This window comes from Eriocheir sinensis, chromosome 37, assembly GCF_024679095.1.
Source record: "Eriocheir sinensis breed Jianghai 21 chromosome 37, ASM2467909v1, whole genome shotgun sequence".
NCBI lineage: Eukaryota > Metazoa > Arthropoda > Malacostraca > Decapoda > Varunidae > Eriocheir > Eriocheir sinensis.
The window spans coordinates 14,691,172-14,712,825 of record NC_066545.1 but is presented as its reverse complement, the minus strand read 5'-3'; the positions used below and the strand labels follow the sequence as shown (position 1 = coordinate 14,712,825).

General features: G+C 42.1%; 2 protein-coding genes across 2 annotated transcripts in view; one reads left to right on the top strand and one right to left on the bottom strand.

Annotated features, from left to right (window-relative positions):
- Positions 1 to 18,718, bottom strand: part of LOC127008326 (sodium/glucose cotransporter 5-like) — a 50,934-nt gene extending 32,216 nt beyond the window's left edge. The window contains exons 1-2 of the mRNA XM_050880210.1: positions 18,583 to 18,718; positions 15,760 to 15,883 (exon numbers count right to left, since the gene is read on the bottom strand). Coding sequence (XP_050736167.1) covers positions 15,760 to 15,783 — 24 coding nt within the window. The 5' untranslated portion in view covers positions 15,784 to 15,883; positions 18,583 to 18,718. The remainder of the gene's footprint in view (positions 1 to 15,759; positions 15,884 to 18,582) is intronic.
- Positions 3,088 to 20,599, top strand: LOC127008332 (pro-corazonin-like). Its single transcript, XM_050880218.1, has 4 exons — positions 3,088 to 3,198; positions 15,820 to 15,900; positions 18,613 to 18,764; positions 19,738 to 20,599. Exons 2-4 carry the CDS (start codon positions 15,822 to 15,824, stop codon positions 19,840 to 19,842), a joined length of 336 nt encoding a protein of 111 aa, XP_050736175.1. The 5' UTR covers positions 3,088 to 3,198; positions 15,820 to 15,821; the 3' UTR covers positions 19,843 to 20,599.
- The last annotated feature ends 1,055 nt before the right edge of the window (positions 20,600 to 21,654 follow it).

The window sequence follows — 21,654 nt, the reverse complement described above, 5'->3', positions numbered from 1 at the left end:
CCTTCCCATCTCTTACACTCCTCAGTCCCTTTTCCTTCCTTTTAACTCCTTTCTCTCTCGCCTCATTGCTCTCGAACGAAGCTCAAAGATGTTCCGTTCTACACCGAACGTTATATATATACAAATCAATATATATGAAAACGACTCTACTTAATGTAACGTCTAACGAGTGTAACTTAACGTAGCGCTGAGTGACTGTTCGTTGATGTAGTGAAGAATAATGAAAAAAATAATTATAACAACATGAAACGAATCGCAGTAACAACACATAACGTAATAACATAATAACTACTTAGTGAAATATGGTGACGGTTTAACGTAGACTTTTCAACCGCGTATCAACACAGACAGTCGTGAATGATAAAAATAAATAAGATAAATGAATAAATAAGCGAAACCACAAATCATAGTCACAACATAACATTAACATAACATAAACAGTTAGTGAAATATGGTGACGGCTTAACGTAGACTTTTTAACCGCGTATCAACACAGACCGTCGTGAATGATAATAATAAATGAATATATAAATAAATAAGCAAAAAAAAACAAATCATAGTCACAACATAACATCAACACATCATATAGAGTTAATGAAATATGGTGCCGGTTGAACGTAGATTTTTTTCCAGCATTAACACTTCATATACAGTTAGTGAAATATGGTGGTGGATGAATTTAGTAGATTTCCCCCCCCAACATCAACACAACATAAACAGTTAGTGAAATATGGTGTCGGTTGAACGTAGATTTTTTCCCCCAACATCAACACAACATAGACAGTTAGTGAAATATGGTGCCGGTTGAACGTAGATTTTCCCCCCCAACATCAACACAACATAAAGTTAGTGAAATATGGAGGCGGCTGACCGTAGATTTTTTACCCAACACATTTCAGCCCAAGACAGCCGCGGGAAATACTACACTATTCCCTTTTCATTTCTTTTGTTTTTATTGTTTATTTCATGTGTTTTGTTTGTCTTCCTGTAATTTTGTTTACTTGTTTTTTTCTTACATGTGTTTTGACGGTGCTCTTTTGTTTTTTTTTTCTCTTTATTTTCGTTTTTTTTTTCATCTTATATTTGGTTTGTCTTTTTTCTTTACAATCGCCAAACACTCCAAGTACTAAGTGAATTATTATGACCAATGAACGCCAAGTAATAACACAAGACAGTCGTAAATATTAATCCTTCATGTAACATCAAATTCAAGTGTTTTCTTTCTCCTTTTATTTACATACCGCCTGTCTCCTTTTTCCGTTAATAAGAAAACAATAAACAAGCAAACAACACACACACACACACACACACACACACACACACACACACACACACACACACACACACACACACACACATAAAGATCCCACCTTCCACACACACACATATATATCTCCCCTTCCACACACACACACATTTCCCTCCTTCCCACACACTAACGTAACACCCTTTTTTCCCCCTACGCCCCCTTCCACCACGCCTCAAGCTAACACTAAGCCGCACTTCTCACCGCAGCAGACAAGGAGAGGAAGCTAACATGCCTCTAAGCACCACCTCGCTATATATCGGACGCCAGTAGTATTGACCAACGTCGCCAGATTGTCGTACTCAGCCGCTTATATTTCCCGACTTCCTACCTCAAATCTGTGCCCAGTAACGAAACTCATTTATAGTTATCGTTAAAAGAGTTAGATCCTGATGTCTCTTGCCAATAGTTATGGGTCAGAAACCGGTAAATACTATGCTCTGAGTACGATAACCTGGCAAGGGTGACCAGTACTTCTTACATCTCTCACATTGCCCACTAGGATGCCCCAGCGGCGGGAGAGGATACTTGAGGTCATGTTGCTCCCCCACATCCCAGTTCATCCTACTCATCAAACCGAAGCTTTACCCTACCTGGCCACACCTCACAATATAACCAACTCCACAGCCTACCACATCCTATCATTACCTAACAATAAAGCCAATTCCACACCCCGCCACACTACGCCCAACCACACCACACCCACAACATTACCTCACAATATAGCCAACTCCACATCACCCTCCCCCCCTTTCCCTCACCCCAGCACACCCCAGGCATACGTACGTCTCATCCGTCCGTGGCCTCAGGTAAATGCCAGGTAAGACTGATCCAGGTGAGGTAAAAAATATATATATGATCCATTATGAGTTATTGGTGTGTGAAGGTTTGTGAGGGGAAGCTGGTGTGTTGGTGTTTGTTTGTTTGTTTATTAGTGTGCTGTGTGTGTGTGTGTGTGTGTGTGTGTGTGTGTGTGTGTGTGTGTGTGTGTTGCTGAGAGAGTAGTAAAGGTGAGGTGTTAGGCAATACTTATGTGATGATGTGTTGATTTAGTGTTGTGGTGTGTACAACAACAACAACAACAACAACAACAACAACAACAAAAAGACCCTACCCTGAACTTATTTTTTTATACTTTTATTTGTACAATAATGGAAACAACCCAAGGGCAACACCACCACCACCACCACCATCACCACCACCACCACCACTAACACTAACAACAAGAACAACAACAAATACAGAAAACAAAAAATAAAGCTCACCATCACCATCATCATCACCACCACCATCACCATCACCGTCACCATCATCACCACCAACACACATATTCACACCCTTATTTTTTCCGGTCACAGCTGCTGCACCGCCCTTACTATTTTGGGCATGTGTGTGTGTGTGTGTGTGTGTGTGTGTGTGTGTGTGTGTGTGTGTGTGTGTGTGTGTGTGTGTGTGCGTGTTTGAATTCCCTAAGGCTGATGACGCTGTACCACCCACACATCCACCTCGATCTCACGTGGGTGTGGCATGGGTGTCAAACTGGGTGACGGGGGTACGGGGGATGAGGGGGCGAGAGGGGGACAGCGAGCACGTAGGATGAGATAGCAATGAGTGGGCGGGGCGGTGGTATCAGTAGGCAGGGGACAGAAGTGGGCGGGGGTAAGGGTGGGAGTGTTGGAGGAGCTATGCTGATTGGCTACAAGACTTTCCAGATACGAAGTGGGCGTGGCTTTGGGAATCTATGTCCTCTGATTGGTTGATCGGTAAAAAGCTGAGGGTATAAAAGGCGGTGTGGGGAAAGGTAAAGCCTCATTCCAGTGACGACAGGACGAGAGTGAGCACCTCCCTGCCCAGTTGTCCACGTCCCTGACTTCGCATCTCGTAATACACAGGTGAGAGTCGTTTTAATTTACTTCCAGGTAAGGTAATTAATTGAAATCGCTTCCCTCCTCATTATCAAACGCTGCGGAGGTTGTTTTCTTATAGTTCACCTTTGCATGTTAACCTAATTTGATCCTTACATAGTTATCGAATCAACAGGTGTGTCTATTCTATCGTACCTGTCAATGAAAAATATAAATCCAAATTCCTTCATTCTTTACTAAACGTTTCGGAGGTTCTTCTTGTAGTTCATCTTCGGATGTTAACTTAAATCGAGCCTTACACAGTTATATAATGTAAAGGTGTGTCTAATTAACTTTACCTGTGAATGGAAAAGTAAATCTAGTTTGCCTCTCTCATTATCAAGCGCTGCGGAGGATGTTCTTTTGCATTTACCTTTGCAAGAGAACATAATTAAATTTAGATCTCCTCATAATCAACAGGTGTGTGTGTGTGTGTGTGTGTGTGTGTGTGTGTGTGTGTGTGTGTGTGTGTGTGTGTGTGTGTGTGTGTGTGTGTGTGTGTGTGTGTGTGTGTGTGTGTGTGTGTGTGTGTGTGTGTGTGTGTGTGTGTGTGTGTGTGTGTGTGTGTGTGTTTCACCTTCCCTGCGCATGAGAATATCTAGCTCCCGTCTTTCATTATCAAGCGCTGCGGAGGTTGCGTTAGTAGTTTAGCTTTGCGTGAGAACCGACTTACTTACATCCTTTCATATTCAACAGGTGACCTTTTTACCTGTTACCTGTGAATGGGAACTCAATCATATCTTTCCTCTTTCATTATCAAGCGCTGCGGAGGTTGTTTTTGTAATCTAACTTTTGCGTGAGAGATTATTAACTACATCCTTTCATAATCCACAGGTGACCTTTTTACCTGTTACCTGTGAATGGGAACTTAATCATATCTTTCCTCTTTCATTATCAAGCGCTGCGGAGGTTGTTTTTGTAATCTAACTTTTGCGTGAGAGATTATTAACAACATCCTTTCATAATCCACAGGTGACCTTTTTACCTGTTACCTGTGCGTGGGAACTTAATCATATCTTTCCTCTTTCATTAACAAGCGCTGCGGAGGTTGTTTTTGTAATCTAACTTTTGCGTGAGAGATTATTAACTACATCCTTTCATAATTAACAGGTGACCTTTTTACCTGTTACCTGTGAATGGGAACTTAATCATATCTTTCCTCTTTCATTAACAAGCGCTGCGGAGGTTGTTTTTGTAATCTAACTTTTGCGTGAGAGATTATTAACTACATCCTTTCATAATTAACAGGTGTGTGTATTATGTCTATCTTACCTGTGCATGAATGAATTACTCTTTCCCTCTCTCTTAATCATACGCTTTGGGCAGGTGTTCTTGTCGCTCACCTTTGCGGGAGAACTCAATTAACTAGATCCCTTCATAACCAACAGGTGTGTATTACATCTTACCCGTGCATTGGGAAGTTAATTAGATAGCGTCCCTCTTTATTAATTAGGTACGGAAGTTTTGACCATACCGCACCTATACCTGGGAATCGAATTGGATCTCTTTATTTATTATTATTTTTTTTTACGGTAAAGGAAGCATCTCAAGGGGAAAAAATATAATGCATTTCACATCAGTCAGTCAGCCGCTCTCTTCCTCCCTCTCTCCTTCCCCGCCTCCCTATCCACTCAGTGTTATTCTACTCTCTTTTTATCGGTAACTCTACGGAGCCACTTCCACACTTTCATGTTAATCTTGTCTATTTTTTCTCCCTCCTCACAATGCATTTCACCTCAGTCAGTCAGCCGCTCTCTTCCTCCCACTTCCTCCCTCTTTCCTCCCCCGCCTCCCTATCCACTCAGTGTTATTCTACTCTCTTTTTATCTGTAACTCTACGGATCCATTTCCACACTTTCACGTTTATCTTCAATATTTTTTTCCCCTCCTCATAATGCATTTCACCTCAGTCAGTCAGCCGCTCTCTTCCTCCCATTTCCTCCCTCTTTCCTCCCCCGTCTCCCTATCCATTTGGTGTTACTTCACTCTCCCTTTATCGGTAACTCTACGGATCCATTTCCTCACTTTCAAGTTAATCTTCTCTCTTTTTTTTTTACCCTCGCTTATGGAGCCTACCTGTCCTCCTCCGCCTCCTCCTCCTCCTCCTAATCTTATCTTTTTTTCCTATCGATTGTGGCGCCTACCTATATTCTTTTTCTCCTCCTCCTCCTAATCTTCTACCTCTTTTTTTTTTCCTATCGCTTGTGGCGCCTACCGATCTTCTTTTTCTCCTCCTCCTCCTTATCTTCTTTTTTTTCCCCCATGGCTTGTGGCGCCTATCTATCTTCTACTTTTTTCGCCTCCTCTTCCTAATCTTCTCTCTCTTTTTTTTCCTATCTATTGTGGCGCCAACCTATCTTCTCCTTTTTCTCCTCCTCTTCCTAATCTTCTCTCTCTTTTTTTTCCTATCTCTTGTGGCGCCTACCAATCTTCTCCTTTTTCTCCTCCTCCTCCTTCCGCTCCTCCTCTTCCTCCATAACTCCTCACAGCACCTTTCCCAGAGAGCTCCATTGTAACGAGGCGTCGGATCACCCTTTGGCATAGTCCCGGTGAGGTGGGTCGCTTCCTGTAATGTCTGGGCTCCTAAACTTCACTTCTGGGCTCCCTTTCTTGATTTCCACCCACACTAGGCGTTTAATCACCTTCTAGCATAGCAGTGATGATCTACGTTCTTGTAATACGTTCATTTCTTGGCCTTGCTTATTCCTAGCTCTTTAGTTTTTATACCTACGTTCTCTAACTTTTTAAGGGGCAGTAAGTAGCGGGGTAGTTTTACGAGCCTAGTGATAGTTTGACAAGGCTTTTGCACCATGAATGTGAAAAGACACTCACGAGAACCCGACTTATCTTCTTGTGGCCTTTGGGAATGTTAGTTGTGAAATTGTGAGGGGCGAGAGCGGCTGAGAATGCGGACTCTGGCAGGAACCTTAACGCGCCAGCCAGCCTCGCCGCTCGCCTCGCCCGCCACCACCGCCGCCGCTAACCCCGCAGCCAAAGCCCATGTATTTCGTTGAGGGTGGAATAATTTATCTTGTCTTCCGTTTAATTTTTCGTGTCTGTGGTGAAGGCAATTGATATGTCTTCAATATAAACTATCATATCGTCAGAACCCGGTGAATACGATACTATGACAATCTGGCAGCGGTGGTTGGATGTATATAAATTAAACCGCAAAAGAAAGGTTCACATGGAAATTATAAGGAGGAAAATCTAACTTGCTGATATAGGTATAAATGGAATTAATGTGGAAAGGTGGATTGATGCCTTTGGTTCTAGGTATCTACGCAGAATTATGGAATATCGCTAGAATGACTTAGTATCCAACCGGCGACTATCCCGTGAGACTGATTCGACATATCTGCATAGTCCGTCAACGCCAACTTCGGCTATACGGGCATGTGGCACGCTACCCAGAACCCGACCTTCCTCATCGGGTTGTTCCTGTAAGAGAGTATCCTGAGTGAAGGAGACCAGACTATACCAACGCAATTTCCTTCATTTCAAGTCAGAAGTGGACTCTTGGCAGACCATCGACGGTTAGTTATAGTATTTACAAGCGAACTCTTTGAAGACTATAATCGACAGGGTAGCAAAAGACCGGCCTGACTTGCTACCGTATTGAACACCCTGGAGGAGCATAACAAACCTTCATTCTGGTCGCTACAATTGCTACCTGATGTTGAAAAAAGGAGCGAATTGGTGCTGCTGTTAAGTGGTGTTAGTCTGGGGCAAGAAAAGCTATCAGTATATATGTATTTCTTGCTCGTTCTTGCTGAGCCGTGAGGAAACGAAAGAAAGGATGTACTCTTTTCTTTGTGGCCTAAGAACACATTTGTCGGAGTGTAGCCTCGGGTCTCCTGGTGCGGCAAGATTCTGCTGTTGGTATTGTTGTTGTTGGTATTGCTGTTTCTACCACTGTAACTATCGTACTACTTTCACTACTACACCAACTACTACTACTACTACTACTACTACTACTACTACTACTACTGCTGCCTTTGTTACTGCTATTACTGCTGTTTCTACCACTATAACTATTCTACTGTTCTACTTTCACTAAGACATCTATCACTGCTGTTTCTACTATTAAAGCCTAACTATCCTTTTCCTATCACTACTACACCTGCCACTACTACTACTACTACTACTACTACTACTACTACTACTGCAACTACTACTACTACTACTACTACTACTACGACTACATCTACAATAACAAAACAGCTATTACTACTACTACCAATAATAATAATAATAATAATAATAATAATAATAATAATAATAATAATAATAATAATAATAATAAAAATAATAATAATACAGATACGAACACAAATCCTGATAATAACAATACATTAATTAGTTTACGTTATATGTTTCAAACTATCAGATACACGCATTGAACACCACCCTCTCCCATGCACACAGCCTTAGCTTTATTTAACTTTTCCCCTAATGCCTTGTTCATCCCATGCTCTCCCTCCGGCCCCTCTCTCTCTCTCTCTCTCTCTCTCTCTCTCTCTCTCTCTCTCTCTCTGGCAAGCCCATCTACACCATATATAATCCTTTCCTATTTAATGTTGGATGCAAAGGCGCCATATCGTCCTGCACAGTCTCATATTTACCGATTTCTGACCTAAAAACTGATTCCTGGACCCTAATAACGAGATTCATTTAAAGTTACCCTTAAAACCTTTATTTCCTGAGGTGCTTTGGCAATAGTGGTGTCGAAATACCCGGTGAATACGATACTATGAGGACAACGATCTGACAGAGGTGGTTGGATAGGTTTATATGGATATCGTACGGAGGAAAATTTAACATGGTGATATATTAATGGAACTGAGGCGTCGAGGGAAAAGCCTACACCACACATATTTCATTTCTATAGTTTGATGAATGTATATAAATGAACCCGTAAATAAAGGTTCATATGGAAATTGTACGGAGGAAAATCTAACGCTGATATATTATTGGAACCGAGGCGTCGAGGTTATAGCCTAGGAATAGAGAGTTTTAATAATCCTGGACGTAATAGTTCTCACAGTAATCATATCCCATTTCTTTTTCTTCATTTCTTTTCTCTTTCTTTCTTTTTTTTAAGCCAAGGATGGGAGAGTTTGTAATAATCATGGGAGTAATAGTTTTCACAGTAATCGTATCCCATTTTCTTTTTTCTTTTCTTCTTTTACGGGACCCAGAAGTAAAAATTATGACGCCATCTTCATTTTTTCACTAAATTACTTCACTTTCAAGTATTTTTCAACTCCAGCAATCTACGTTTTTTCTCTCTCTCCCTTCCTTTCCCTCGTTGATATTTTACAGTAATTGATGTTTTCTTTTTCCTCTGGTTCCCTTTTCCTCTCTCTCTAATATAATCTGAGGCAAACGCGGTATCAAAGAGCTCCAATTATTCACATTTTTCATTTTAGCTGTTATCTCGTTATGAAGTCGAAGAGCATTGTTGGTTAAAATGGTAGTTTAACACCCGTCAAATAGTTACTTAATCCCCCTCAAATGATCGTTATGTCCTCTTAGAAATGTCGAAGATGCAATATTTCCTTCTTTTTCTTTTGTTTCTCTTATTATTTGACATTTATCACAACTAACTAAGCTTTCTAGGTATTTTTTCTTGAAGTCTTGCCTTTCAATTCTCTTCTTTCCCGTAAAAATGCAAGTTATGTTCTCTTAAAAATGTCGAAGATCCAATATTTCCTTCTTTTTCTTTTGTTTCTCTTATTATTTGACACTTATCACAACTAACTAAGCTTTCTATTCAACGTTCTCTCTTTCTAGGTATTTTTTCTTGAAGTCTTGCCTTTCAATTCTCTTCTTTCCCGTAAAAATACAAGTTATATCCTCTAAAAAATGTCGAATTTGTATTGTTTTCCTCTCCTCTCTCTCTCATTTTTTTCCTTTATATTTTGACTCTAATAACCACCAATCAGGCTTCCTTTCCAACGTTATCTTTCCCTGCTTGTTCTTTTCTACTCGTCTTGCCCTTAAATAGCCTTCATTCTTGTAAATATGCGCGTCCTGTCCTCTTATAAACCCTACAGACATTCTCGCAGTGCTGTTTCTGGTCTTGCTAAGCTATAATTTGCGTGCTAAATCAAATACTAATAATCTTTCACGCGCTTTGCAAATGGTTAGCACTCGCAAATGTTGAAAAAGAAGGCTATTAGTAATCTTGATCTTGATGTCACAGTTGACTTGGAGTTTCTCACTGGTCAGGCCTTTGTAACGGCAGCTTCATTGAGGAGTAACAAAAACGAGAGAAGTATATGGTTTTAATCTTGGTCTTGCCGCTACTTGAAGGAATATTTTTCACTCTGATTGCGCCTTTCCAACGAGCATGTGGCCCCCTATGTATGGCAGCCCTAGCAATTAAACCACCATTATTCTCAATATTATTCCTCCCACATCATCATATTTTTCCTCTTCTCTCCCTTTCCCATCTCCAATTCTTCCTCCTATGCCTCCCAAACACACACACACACACACACACACACACACACACACACACACACACACACACACACACACACACACACACCTAGTCCCCCGTCCCATAATGCAATAGATCTACTGGGACTCACGTTATGAATCTTAATGAAACCACCTTTGTTTTTAATCCAAAGCAGGCAGGCAAGGAAGGAGGAGAGAGGGAGGAGGGGGAGGAGAGAGGGAGGAGGGAGAGGGAGGAGGAGGAGAGGAGGGAAGTCAGAGCTATGAGAGAATTTTTCATAATCATAAAACTGCAGTTAAACATTTCCCAAGAGAGAGAGAGAGAGAGAGAGAGAGAGAGAGAGAGAGAGAGAGAGAGAGAGAGAGAGAGAGAGAGAGAGAGAGAGAGAGAGAGAGAGAGAGAGAGAGAGAGAGAGAGAGAGAGAGAGAGAGAGAGAGAGAGAGAGAGATGAAATGACTCTCTCTCTCTCTCTCTCTCAAATAACAAAAAGAAATAACAAATACATCATCACATCAAATAACGACAACAACAATAACAAAAAACAACAAAAACAATAAAAATAAGATTAAAAACTACTATTACTACTACTACTACTACTACTACTATTACTACTACTATTAATAATAATAATAATAATAATAATAATAATAATAATAATAATAATAATAATAATAATAATAATAATAATAATAATAATATTAGTATTACTACTACTACTACTACTACTACTACTACTGCTACTACTTCATCAATCTCCATACCATTAGGCTATTTGTTCACAGCATTCACAAACGCTTTAAATTAATGAAATGGGCAGCGGAGAACACGCTTTCGAGATTATATAAACATACTCACCACTCTCTCTCTCTCTCTCTCTCTCTCTCTCTCTCAGGGCACGAGAATTCCACATCATTATCACACAATTAATTACAACGCTCTTTCCGTGAGAGAGAGAGAGAGAGAGAGAGAGAGAGAGAGAGAGAGAGAGAGAGAGAGAGAGAGAGAGAGAGAGAGAGAGAGAGAGAGAGAGAGAGAGAGAGAGAGAGAGAGAGAGAGAGAGAGAGAGAGAGAGAGAGAGAGAGAGAGAGAGAGAATTACAGTATCACTTTTATATCAATCTGCAAAAAAAATGAAGGAACACGAACCAACGTAGGAACTTCACGTAATAACAAACAAACAAGTCTTACCAACAAACCCACCGATAGACAGATAGATAGATAGATAGACAGACAGATAGATAGATAGATAGGACCATATTTTCTGAGTCAGCTTGAAACTCCCACGAGAGATTTAGTCCGAATGAGAGGTGAGAAGAGACAGCAGAAAAAGACTCATAGAAGCAGATAACCCACACTCCCTTTACCCCTTACAGCCTCCCTTTCCCCTCTTACACGCTCCCTTTCCTCCCTACCTCTCCCCTACCTTCCCCTATAAGCTCTCAACATTCTCCCCTCTCCCCATACCCCCCTTTTCCTACCCATACAAGCTCCCCTTCCATCTTACAAGCCCCCTTTTCCTCCCTACCTCTCTCCTTCCTTCCCCTATAAGCTCTCAACATTGTCCCCTCTCCCCATACCCCCCTTTTCCTACCCATACAAGCTCCCCTTCCATCTTACAAGCCCCCTTTTCCTCCCTACCTGTCCCCTTCCTTCCCCCTACAAGCTCCCTATATTCACCCCTCCCCCAATTCCCCCCCCCCCTTTCTTTTCTATACAAGCTCCCCTTCCTCCCTGAACGCTCCCCTTCCATCTTACAAGCCCCCTTTTCCTCCCTACCTCTCCCCTTCCTTCCCCCTACAAGCTCCCTATATTCTCCCCTCTCCCCATTCCCCCCCCTTTCCTTCCCCTACAAGCTCCCCTTCCTCCTGAACGCTCCCTTCCATCTTACAAGCCCCCTTTTCCTCCCTACCTGTCCCCTTCCTTCCCCCTACAAGCTCCCTATATTCTCCCCTCTCCCCATTCCCCCCCCTTTCCTTCCCCTACAAGCTCCCCTCTCCCCCTTACAAGCCTCTCCTTCATTTCCTACATCTTCCTACACCTATTTCCCTCCCGTCTATGAATCCACGGTATCTTTGCTTTTTCATGCCTCCACGACCCTTCCCGCACACCCACACAGCCGCCGCGTACACACCTTTCTATAGCGCCTCGCCTCCCTTGAAAGGTCGGCCCCCGCGCTAATCCCAGACCGAGGTACGTAACCCCCTCCTTCGGGACCCTTAAAACCACTGCCATAGCCGCCGCCACCGCCTCCGTCACCGCCTTCACCGTCACCGAGTCATCACGCTTTTTTTTTCAGTATCGGAAGTAGCTCAAAGGCAAAGAAGGATACTCAGAGTTCCTCCTGGGTAAGAAAACAGAGAAATGAGTGGCCAGAGGAATAGAGGGTTAGAGTCAAGAAGAGACGCTGCCCTGTGAAAGATGTATGCAGATGTGAACGCTGAAATGGAGGGATAGGAATCGCGTATCATGAACTACACGGAACAAACAGAGAGAGAGAGTGAAGAAATCCTAAAGGGGCAATAATTGAGGATAAGAAGGATTAGCCAAGTCATGTCTTACGTAGAATTGATAACAGATAAACAGGCTATGTAGTAGATAATATGAAGAGAAATAGGAAGCGAGTATCACGAATTAGGGAACAAAAACAAAGGATGAAGATAGGCTAAAAGGCAAAAGATAAGGATAGGTAAGTAGGATTAGATAACATAGAAGTGACAAAACGTGAACAGCCAGTAGAAAAGAGAATAGAAAGGCGAAAAGGAAGCAAATATAATGAACTAGGAACAAAAACAATACTTGAAGATATCTTAAAGAGCAAGGAAAGGATTAGGCCAAGTCATATCAGACGCATAACTGATAACAGATGACCAGTAAACAAAATACGATAGTTAGCGAAATAATAAGCAAGCATCATGAACTAGGTGACAAAAACAATACTTGAAGATATCTTAAAGAGCCATTGAAGGGACACATCAGTAGGATTAGGCCAAGTCATATCATACGCATAACTGATAACAGATGACCAGTTAACAAAATACGAATAGTTAGCGAAATAATAAGCGAATATCATGAACTAGGAGACAAAAACAAGACTTGAAGATATCTTAAAGAGCCATTGAAGGGACACATCAGTAGGATTAGGCCAAGTCATATCATACGCATAACTGATAACAGATGACCAGTTAACAAAATACGAATAGTTAGCGAAATAATAAGCGAATATCATGAACTAGGAGACAAAAACAATACTTGAAGATATCTTAAAGAGCCATTGAAGGGACATATCAGTAGGATTAGGCCAAGTCATATCATACGCATAACTGATAACAGATGACCAGTAAACAAAATACGAATAGTTAGCGAAATAATAAGCGAGCATCATGAACTTAGGGACCAAAACAATACTTGAAGATATCTTAAAGAGCCATTGAAGGGACATATCAGTAAGATTAGCCCAAGTCATTGCATACGTAGAACTGATATATATGGGAAGGGCGACCAATATATTAGAGTGGCGACCCAGAAACTGTAGAGATCGGGGCAGAGCGAGAGAGAGAGAGAGAGAGAATCAGGTGAAGGGATGGAATTAGAACGTTAGCCGGAAGGGGATGGAGTACTTTTACAATCTGACAGGAGATAAATGGAGTCTGCCGGGAAATGCCTTTGATATAGAGTGAACTGATAATGTCGGGTTAATGATGATGATGATGATGATGATGATGATGATGATGATGATGATGACGATGATGATGATGATGATGACGGTGATGGAGAAAGGTGAAAAAACAGCAACAAGAACACACACACACACACACACACACACACATACATACAGCACCCTCCCCCTACCCCCCCAACACACGCAGCACCTACCCCCCCCCCCACACGCACACACACGCACGCACAGCCACACACAGCGCTCGCAGCAGACAAGGACATAGATAAATAAGCAACGATATGACAGTAGATACAACAATTAATATACAGTAACAGAGCATGGTTGTCATGACGGGATCTGGCAACACTATCCCGAGGCAGGAGGAGGAGGGGGAGGAGGAGGAGGAGGAGGAGGAGGAGGAGGAGGAGGAGGAGGAGTGGAATTTAAGTTATATATCTATTATTCATCCCAGCGGCAACGTTTAAGAGAGAGAGAGAGAGAGAGAGAGAGAGAGAGAGAGAGAGAGAGAGAGAGAGAGAGAGAGAGAGAGAGAGAGAGAGAGAGAGAGAGAGAGAGGTACGTAAGTAGGTAAGTAGATAGGTAAGTAGGCATAAAGGTGAGAAGTGCAGGTTATTAGGGTAAGTAGATGGTGGTGGTGGTAATACCCTTGCATTATATAGATGGGTAAGTAGATTGGTAAGTAGATAGGTAAGTAGATAGATAGGGAGACCAGTAAGTAGTAAGGTAGGTAGGAAGCTCAGCAAGATTAGCAAGGTAAGAATAAATGGCGCCGCTATAGGCCTGGACGTAAAAAAATAAAAAAAATAAATATAAATAAATAAAATGATGATGTTGGTAGTGAAAGTGATAGTCTCTTGATATTGATAGACTGGTAAGTAGATTTCGTAAGTAGGTTGATAGACTGGTAGATAGACTGGTAAGTAGATTTCGTAAGTAGGTTGATAGACTGGTAGATAGACTGGTAAGTAGATTTCGTAAGTAGGTTGATAGACTGGTAGATAGACTGGTAAGTAGGGGCGTAAAAAAAAAAGATGATGTTGGTAGTGAAAGTGATAGTCTCTTGATATTGATAGACTGGTAGATAGACTGGTAAGTAGATTTCGTAAGTAGGTAGGCAAGGTAAGATCAGGTATACGTATGTCACCTGTGCGAACGTCACCTGGCTACCACTTCTCGACCGTAAGTCAGTCAGGGAAAACAGGACGATAAAATATATATAATAATAGCAACCAGTATGTGTGTGTGTGTGTGTGTGTGTGTGTGTGTGTGTGTGTGTGTGTGTGTGTGTGTGTGTGTGTGTGTGTGTGTGTGTGTGTGTGTGTGTGTGTGTGTGTTGCTTGACCTCTGTATCTTAATTTTTTTAATGGAATATTACGTTTGTTTTTATGTATGTGTGTTTTTTTCTCAATATTTTCTAGTTTTTTTTATTTTCAATTGATTTATCTGTTAATTTACGTCTATCTCTCTATCTATCTGTCTGTCTGTCTATCTATCCCCCCCTCTCTCTCTCTCTCTCTCTCTCACACACACACACACACACACACACACTCACTCACGTATTCCCTCCACACACCGCTTCCTTTGTGTCTCGCCCCCTCCTCCTCCTCCTCCTCCTCCTCCTCCTCCTTAGGGAAGAATACACGTGAGGACATGTTTTTTCCTTTGTTCAATAATGTATTTACATCTCAAAGCATTTCTCCCAGCTTCGTTTCTTTCTCTCTCTCTCTCTCTTTCTCTTTATTTTTTCATTGGTTCATGCTGGCCTGTGTGTGTGTGTGGGGGGGGGGGGGGGGGGGGGCAGTTCTGTGATACGCTTTCGTAATTCGATGTTTTTTTTTTTTTGTTTTTTTCGTCTCTAACACGTACGTACTTGCCTTCGGGGTCAGTGTGGTGGTGGTGGTGGTGGTGGTGGTGGTGATGGTGATGATGATTATGTAGCAGTTAGGGATTTACATAGATTTCCACAGATATTCAGACCACAGGAACTCTATGGTCTGTCCTTAAATCCCAAGTAAAATTATTGCATCAGTCAACTTCCCTTCCTTCCTTCCTTCCTTTCCTTCCTCTTTCTTTCCTTCCTTCCTTCCTTTCTTTCCTTCTTTCCTTCCTTTCTTCCCTCCTTCCTTCCTTCCCTTCCTCTTTCCTTCCTTCCTTTCTTTACTTCCTTCTTTCCTTCCTTCCTCTCCTTCCCTTCCTCTTTCCCTTCCTTCTTGCCTCCCTTCCTTCCCTTCCTCTGTCCTCCCTTCCTACCATCCTTCCTTTCTCTCTACTCCCGCCGCCCCGCCGCAATAGTTAAACACAAAATCCAAGTAATAAAAAAAAAGAAGACAAAGGTACGAATACAAATAACTCAACAAAGAACAAAACTAGCAAGCAACAACGAAAAAACATCGGACACTAACCTCACTTTCCCTCCTCCCTTCCATCGCTCGCCGCCCCTCCGCCGCCCCGCCCCGCCGCAGCCATGGTCCGCAGAATCACCGTGATGGTCCTGGCAGCCTCCCTCGCACTGGCCGCCTCCCAGACCTTCCAGTACAGCAGAGGTGAGTCGCGCCCTCCCCTTGTCCCTAAACCTCCTGCAGGTGTCAAAATCCCTTACACAAAGACTCATAGGTTGGAATTATAAGACTCTATCGCTTCTCACATTAACAATTTCTAAAGGTTAAAGAGGGGATCAGCCGAGTTCCAATGAGTGTTTCCTTAGGTTCATGGTACAGAAGAAGGGTCAAACTAACACCAGGGTCATAAAACTACTCCTGGAAATGCCCACAACTCCTACGAAAGCCTTGTTAAATATGTGTTCTTGGGCGGCGAATTGTCTTATAATACTTCATACATGGCCTTATTTAGGGGTTCATTTCTAGGCTTTGTGATGAGGGAAAAGGGAAACAGAGAAAGAGATCGACACCCAGATAGATAGATAGATAGATAGACAAACGAAGAGAAGAGAGCAGGAGGAGATAAAGGAGATATGAAACAGGGAGAAAAGATAAAGAGGAGGAAAGGAGAGGAAAAGAAACGCATGAAGAGTAAAAGAGAAGAAAGGAAGGAATGAAAGAAAAAGGAAGAGAGAAAGGAAGAGGAAGGAAAGAGATGAAGAAGAGGAGGAGAGAAAAAACGAAGAAGAACAGAGGAGGAAGGAAGGAATGTAGATGATAGGAAAGATAGATAGATAGGGATAAATAGATAAACAGAGAGAGAGAGAGAGAGAGAGAGAGAGAGAGAGAGAGAGAGAGAGAGAGAGAGAGAGAGAGAGAGAGAGAGAGAGAGAGAGAGAGAGCAATATGGATGTTTAAATATAGCGTATGCACAGCCCGAAACACACACATACTCAAATATCAACACAAATATATGCGCGCTCAACACACTGAAATGTTACCAAAATAAAAGAAAATGAGTCGAAAGCGAAAATTAGTTGATCGTAAAGAGAGAAATAGATTGATAGATAGATAGATAGGAAGATAGATAGAGATTTAGATAGCTAGATAGACAGATAGCTAGAGAGAGAGAGAGAGAGAGAGAGAGAGAGAGAGAGAGAGAGAGAGAGAGAGAGAGAGAGAGAGAGAGAGAGAGAGAGAGAGAGAGAGAGAGAGAAAATAAAAGAGAGAGAGAGAGAGAGAAAAAGAATGAATGAGAGAAAGAAAGAGAAGAAAGAAAGAAAGAAAAAGAAAGAAAGAAAAAGAAAGAAAATAGAAAAAGAATGAATGAATGAAAGAGAGGAAAAAAGAAAGAATAAATGAGAGAAAGAAAGAAAGACAAGAAAGAAAAAAAAGCAAGGAGTAGAAACGAAAAAGAAAAATTAACAATAAGGAAAAAAAACCGCAAAAAAATTAAAGAAAAAAAAAGAAAAAGAAGAAAAAAGAAGAAAGGTTGTTTTTTAGGTGATAGAAGTCTGTTTGTTTGTTTGTTTGTTTGCTTGTTTGTTTGTTAGAAGGATTAGATACACACACAAAAAAGGAACAAAAATCACTATCTGCCTAATTATCATGACACAGGAAGATAGATAGATAGATAGATAGATAGATAGACAGATAGATAGATAGATAGAGATAGATAGATAGATAGATAGATAGATAGACAGATAGACAAAAAAACAGGTCACTCAATGCCACTCAATCAAAATCCAACACCTTCCACACACTCACACACACACACACACACACACACACACACACACACACACATACACACACACTGATGGCGGTGGATTCGTGTGCATAAAAAGAATCTAGACACCGTAAAATGAAACCTTCGGCCGCTCAAAAAAACAAAAGAGGAAAAAAAAAACATCAACGAGGCGAAAAGTAAGCTGAAAAAAACATTCACAGACACATTGCAAACATTCACTTTTAACACATTCCTCCGCCCCCCTCTCTCTCTCTCTCTCTCTCTCTCTCTCTCTCTCTCTCTCTCTCTCTCTCTCTCTCTCTCTCTCTCTCTCTCTCTCTCTCAATCACCTCCCATTAGCCTATGATGAGAAAACAAAAGAGGCAGACGAGGACGCTATGAATATGTCGGTTACGCGGTTTTGGATTCTCCTTTGAGCATCAGAACCCATATGAGGACGCGGCCTGAACCCATTTATACGCCCAACCCAATTCAACTCTCAGAAGGAAGATCATTGCGGGACCCTACACAAGGAAGGAAGGAAAAAGGAAGAGAAAAAGGAGGAGGAACAGAGAGACATGAGGATGAGAAGAAAAGAAACGAAAGAAGAACGGAGGAGAAAGGAAGGAATGTAATTGATAGGAAAGATAGATAGATAGATAGGAAGATTTACATAACTTAACATAAACATCGACCCAGCTAACCTCCTTTGTAGCCTTGGGAAACAGTTAACATTTTTTACAGTAAAGGAAGCAGCTCAAGGGCAAGAAATAAAATAATAATGACACTAAAAAGCTCGCTAATCACTGCCCCTAAAAAAAAAAAAGAAATAGTTTAGTAGACTGGCCACAAGCAACGTTGCCAAATTATCGCACTCACCTCTAATATTTACTGATTTCCGACCCAAAACTAACTCCTGAGCCCCAATAACGAGATTAATTTGTATTTATCGTTAAAATAGTTAATTGCTGATGTTTCTTGGCACTATAAAACCGGTTAGCACTATGCTCTGAGTACGATAATTATAAGCTAACAACGAACGATGGCAACAATGGAGATCAATTTCGGGAGGAGAGGTGACTCGAAAACCTCTGAGAACACACGCCACAGTGACATACCTTCCTTCCACGCCTTCCCTTCTCCGCCAGGATGGACGAACGGACGGAAACGCTCTGACCCTGCAGCGGTGGTGGCCCTGGGCGGCGAGGGGCGCGAGGGTGTGGACTTACTGCAGGAGCCCCGCCGCAGCCTACCACAGCAACTTCAGCAGCAGGCCAACTCTCACCGCTCCCTGCCCCGGGTAAGAGATAGATAGATAGATTAATATAGATAGATAAAGAGAGAGATTGACAGAGAGAGAAAGATAGTTAGATTAATATAGATAGATAAAGAGAGAGACTGAGAGAGAGAAAGATAGTTAGATTAATATAGACAGATAAAGAGAGATTGAGAGAGAGAGAAAGATAGTTAGATTAATATAGATAGATAAAGAGAGAGACTGAGAGAGAGAAAGATAGTTAGATTAATATAGATAGATAAAGAGAGAGATTGAAAGAGAGAAAGATAGATAGATAAAGAGAGAGATTGAGAGAGAGAGAGAAAGATAGTTAGATTAATATAGACAGATAAAGAGAGAGATTGAGAGAGAGAGAAAGATAGAGAGATTAATATAGACAGATAAAGAGAGAGATTGAAAGAGAGAAAGATAGATAGATAAAGAGAGAGATTGACAGAGAAAGATAGAGATTTAGGGTCAGATTCTAACACATTTCAACTCCCAAGCACATATTTGACAAGGCTTTCGTAGGAGTTGTAGGCATTTCCAGGGGTATTTTCATGAGATCAATCGCGTTTTAATGAGAGTTTTAAAGTTTCATTGCACAGAAGAATGACCAGACTACCAGAAGGGCCATAAAACCACCCCTGCAAATGCCCGAGACTCCTACGAAAGCCTTGCCAAATGTGTGTGCTTGGGAGATCGATCGCTTTCTAATGAGAGTTTTAAAGAATGATCAGACTGCCAGAAGGGTCATAAAACTACCCTTGCAAATGCCCGAGACTCCTGCGAAAGCCTTGCCAAATGTGTGTGCTTGGGAGATCGATCGCGTTCTAATGAGAGTTTTAAAGAATGATCAGACTGCCAGAAGGGTCATAAAACTACCCCTGCAAATGCCCGAGACTCCTGCGAAAGCCTTGCCAAATGTGTGTGAATGGGCGCCGGTGTTTAAGAAGATGGCCTATGGATCTTATATACCTCATCTACCCTCCGTCAGGTAGTTGAGGAGCGTCTTCGAGCAGTGGAGGCTGGTGTGGGTGCCCTCCTTCGCGCTGCCCAGAACCCGGTCGCCGCAGAGCCAGACTACTACGCCCAGAACTAACCCGCGCCATACCCCACACACACCTCACAGCCACGCCACACCCAGCCCCCCCCGTCACCCCCCCCCCTTCCCACGTCACCCACCTCACAGCCACACCCACGGAGAGTAGTATCCACACCTCACCAGCCACCTCCCAACCCCTTCGAAATGGCTGACCACATCCCTCCCTGAAGTTACCACACCTCACCAGCCACCCCGACCCCAGTAAAGGCTGACCACATCCCTCCCACACCCCAAAGAGAGTAACCACACCTCACCAGCCACCCCCCCGACCCTAATAATGGCTGACCACATCCCTCCCTCACCCCCAAAGAGAGTAACCACACCTCACCAGTCACACCCCAGACCCTAGTAATGGCTGACCACATCCCTCCCACACCCCTAAAAGAGTTACCAGGCCACACCAACCACCCTATATGACCTAACCACACTCCACAGTCACCCTCACACTTCCCTACCACGACCACATCCCTACGAGGAGGAGACCCAGTAACCAACCTTCCCCATCCACACACCAGCCATATCCCCAGCCACACCCATGCCCCCTCCCACCCCACCACCACCGCATGCTTTTAATATGAGCATGTAGAAGGGGCGTAATGGGTCAGAGAGGAAGGTGAGGTGACACACTCGTCTTCGTGTGTGTGTGTATGTGTTACGCGTCACACCTCGGCCGTCCTACAATACTTAAAAGAGATTATATTAATGTTGATATGATGTGTCAGGTCAGGACGGAAAAATAAAGGATATGTCTTTAGCGCTCACCCTATCCTATCCCCTAAAAAAAAATGCAAAAATGATGAAAAAAAGGAAATTGAACGCGAGAGAAGAAATAAAGGAAAATAAAGAAATGAAGGAAAGTAGATAATAGTAATGATAAATGTTGTTGTTGTAGTTGTTGTTGTTGTTGTTGTTGATGTTGATGTTGTTGTAGTGGTAGTATCAGGTGAGAAAGAGAATAGTAGTAGTGATAATGGTAGTTGTTGTAGTAGTGGTTGGTATCGTAGTAGTAGTAGTAGTAGTAGTAGTAGTAGTAGTAGTAATGATGATGATGACGGTAGTGATACAAACAACGAAAACACAACAAGAAAAAAACAAAAGAGAAACAAAAACAAATGCTGGTAATGAACAATAAAGAAAAAAATAACGAAAACAAAAGAAATAAAAAAAAACAAATGACGGTAGTAATAGCTAAAGAAAAAAATAAAAAAATAACGGCAATGAAAAATAAAGAAAAGAGAACGAAAACAAAAAAACAAGGGATAGTAGTAATAGTAATAGTAGTAAAACTTAAAGAAAAACAAGTGATGGTAGTGATACTTACCCCCCCAAAAAAAAACAATCACAAAAAAACTAAAAAAAAAAAAAAGTGTAAGCTGACCAACGGCGGAAAGTAGAGCGTCCGAATTGAAGAGGGAAATAATTACTCTATTTTGCTCTCGGGAAAGAAAAAAAGAAAAAAAAAAAGAGTTGTAATCCATTTAAATTCCTCCTCTGTGTTTGTTTTCAAGAGGACGCTTTTGTGTGCAGACCTCGTCCCCGACACACACACACACACACACACACACACACACACACACACACCTTCCACCTCCACTTACGTTGACAACTCCACTCATATTGACACTAACGCCACATCTCCCCCTCACAGCCACACCCACACACACACTCACTCCCTCCTTCCACCTCCACTTACGTTGACACCTCCACTCACATTGATACTAACGCCACATCTCCCACTCGCAGCCACACCCACACACACACACACACACCTTCCACCTCCACTTACGCTGGCACCTCCACATCACACCA

Bases quoted from the DNA above. Each gene is read 5' to 3' on its own strand.
- LOC127008332 (XM_050880218.1), top strand. From the start codon at position 15,822: ATGGTCCGCAGAATCACCGTGATGGTCCTGGCAGCCTCCCTCGCACTG. The intron at 15,901-18,612 runs GTGAGTCGCGCC...CTTCTCCGCCAG, and splicing joins GACCTTCCAGTACAGCAGAG to GATGGACGAACGGACGGAAA. The intron at 18,765-19,737 runs GTAAGAGATAGA...ACCCTCCGTCAG, and splicing joins CTCACCGCTCCCTGCCCCGG to GTAGTTGAGGAGCGTCTTCG.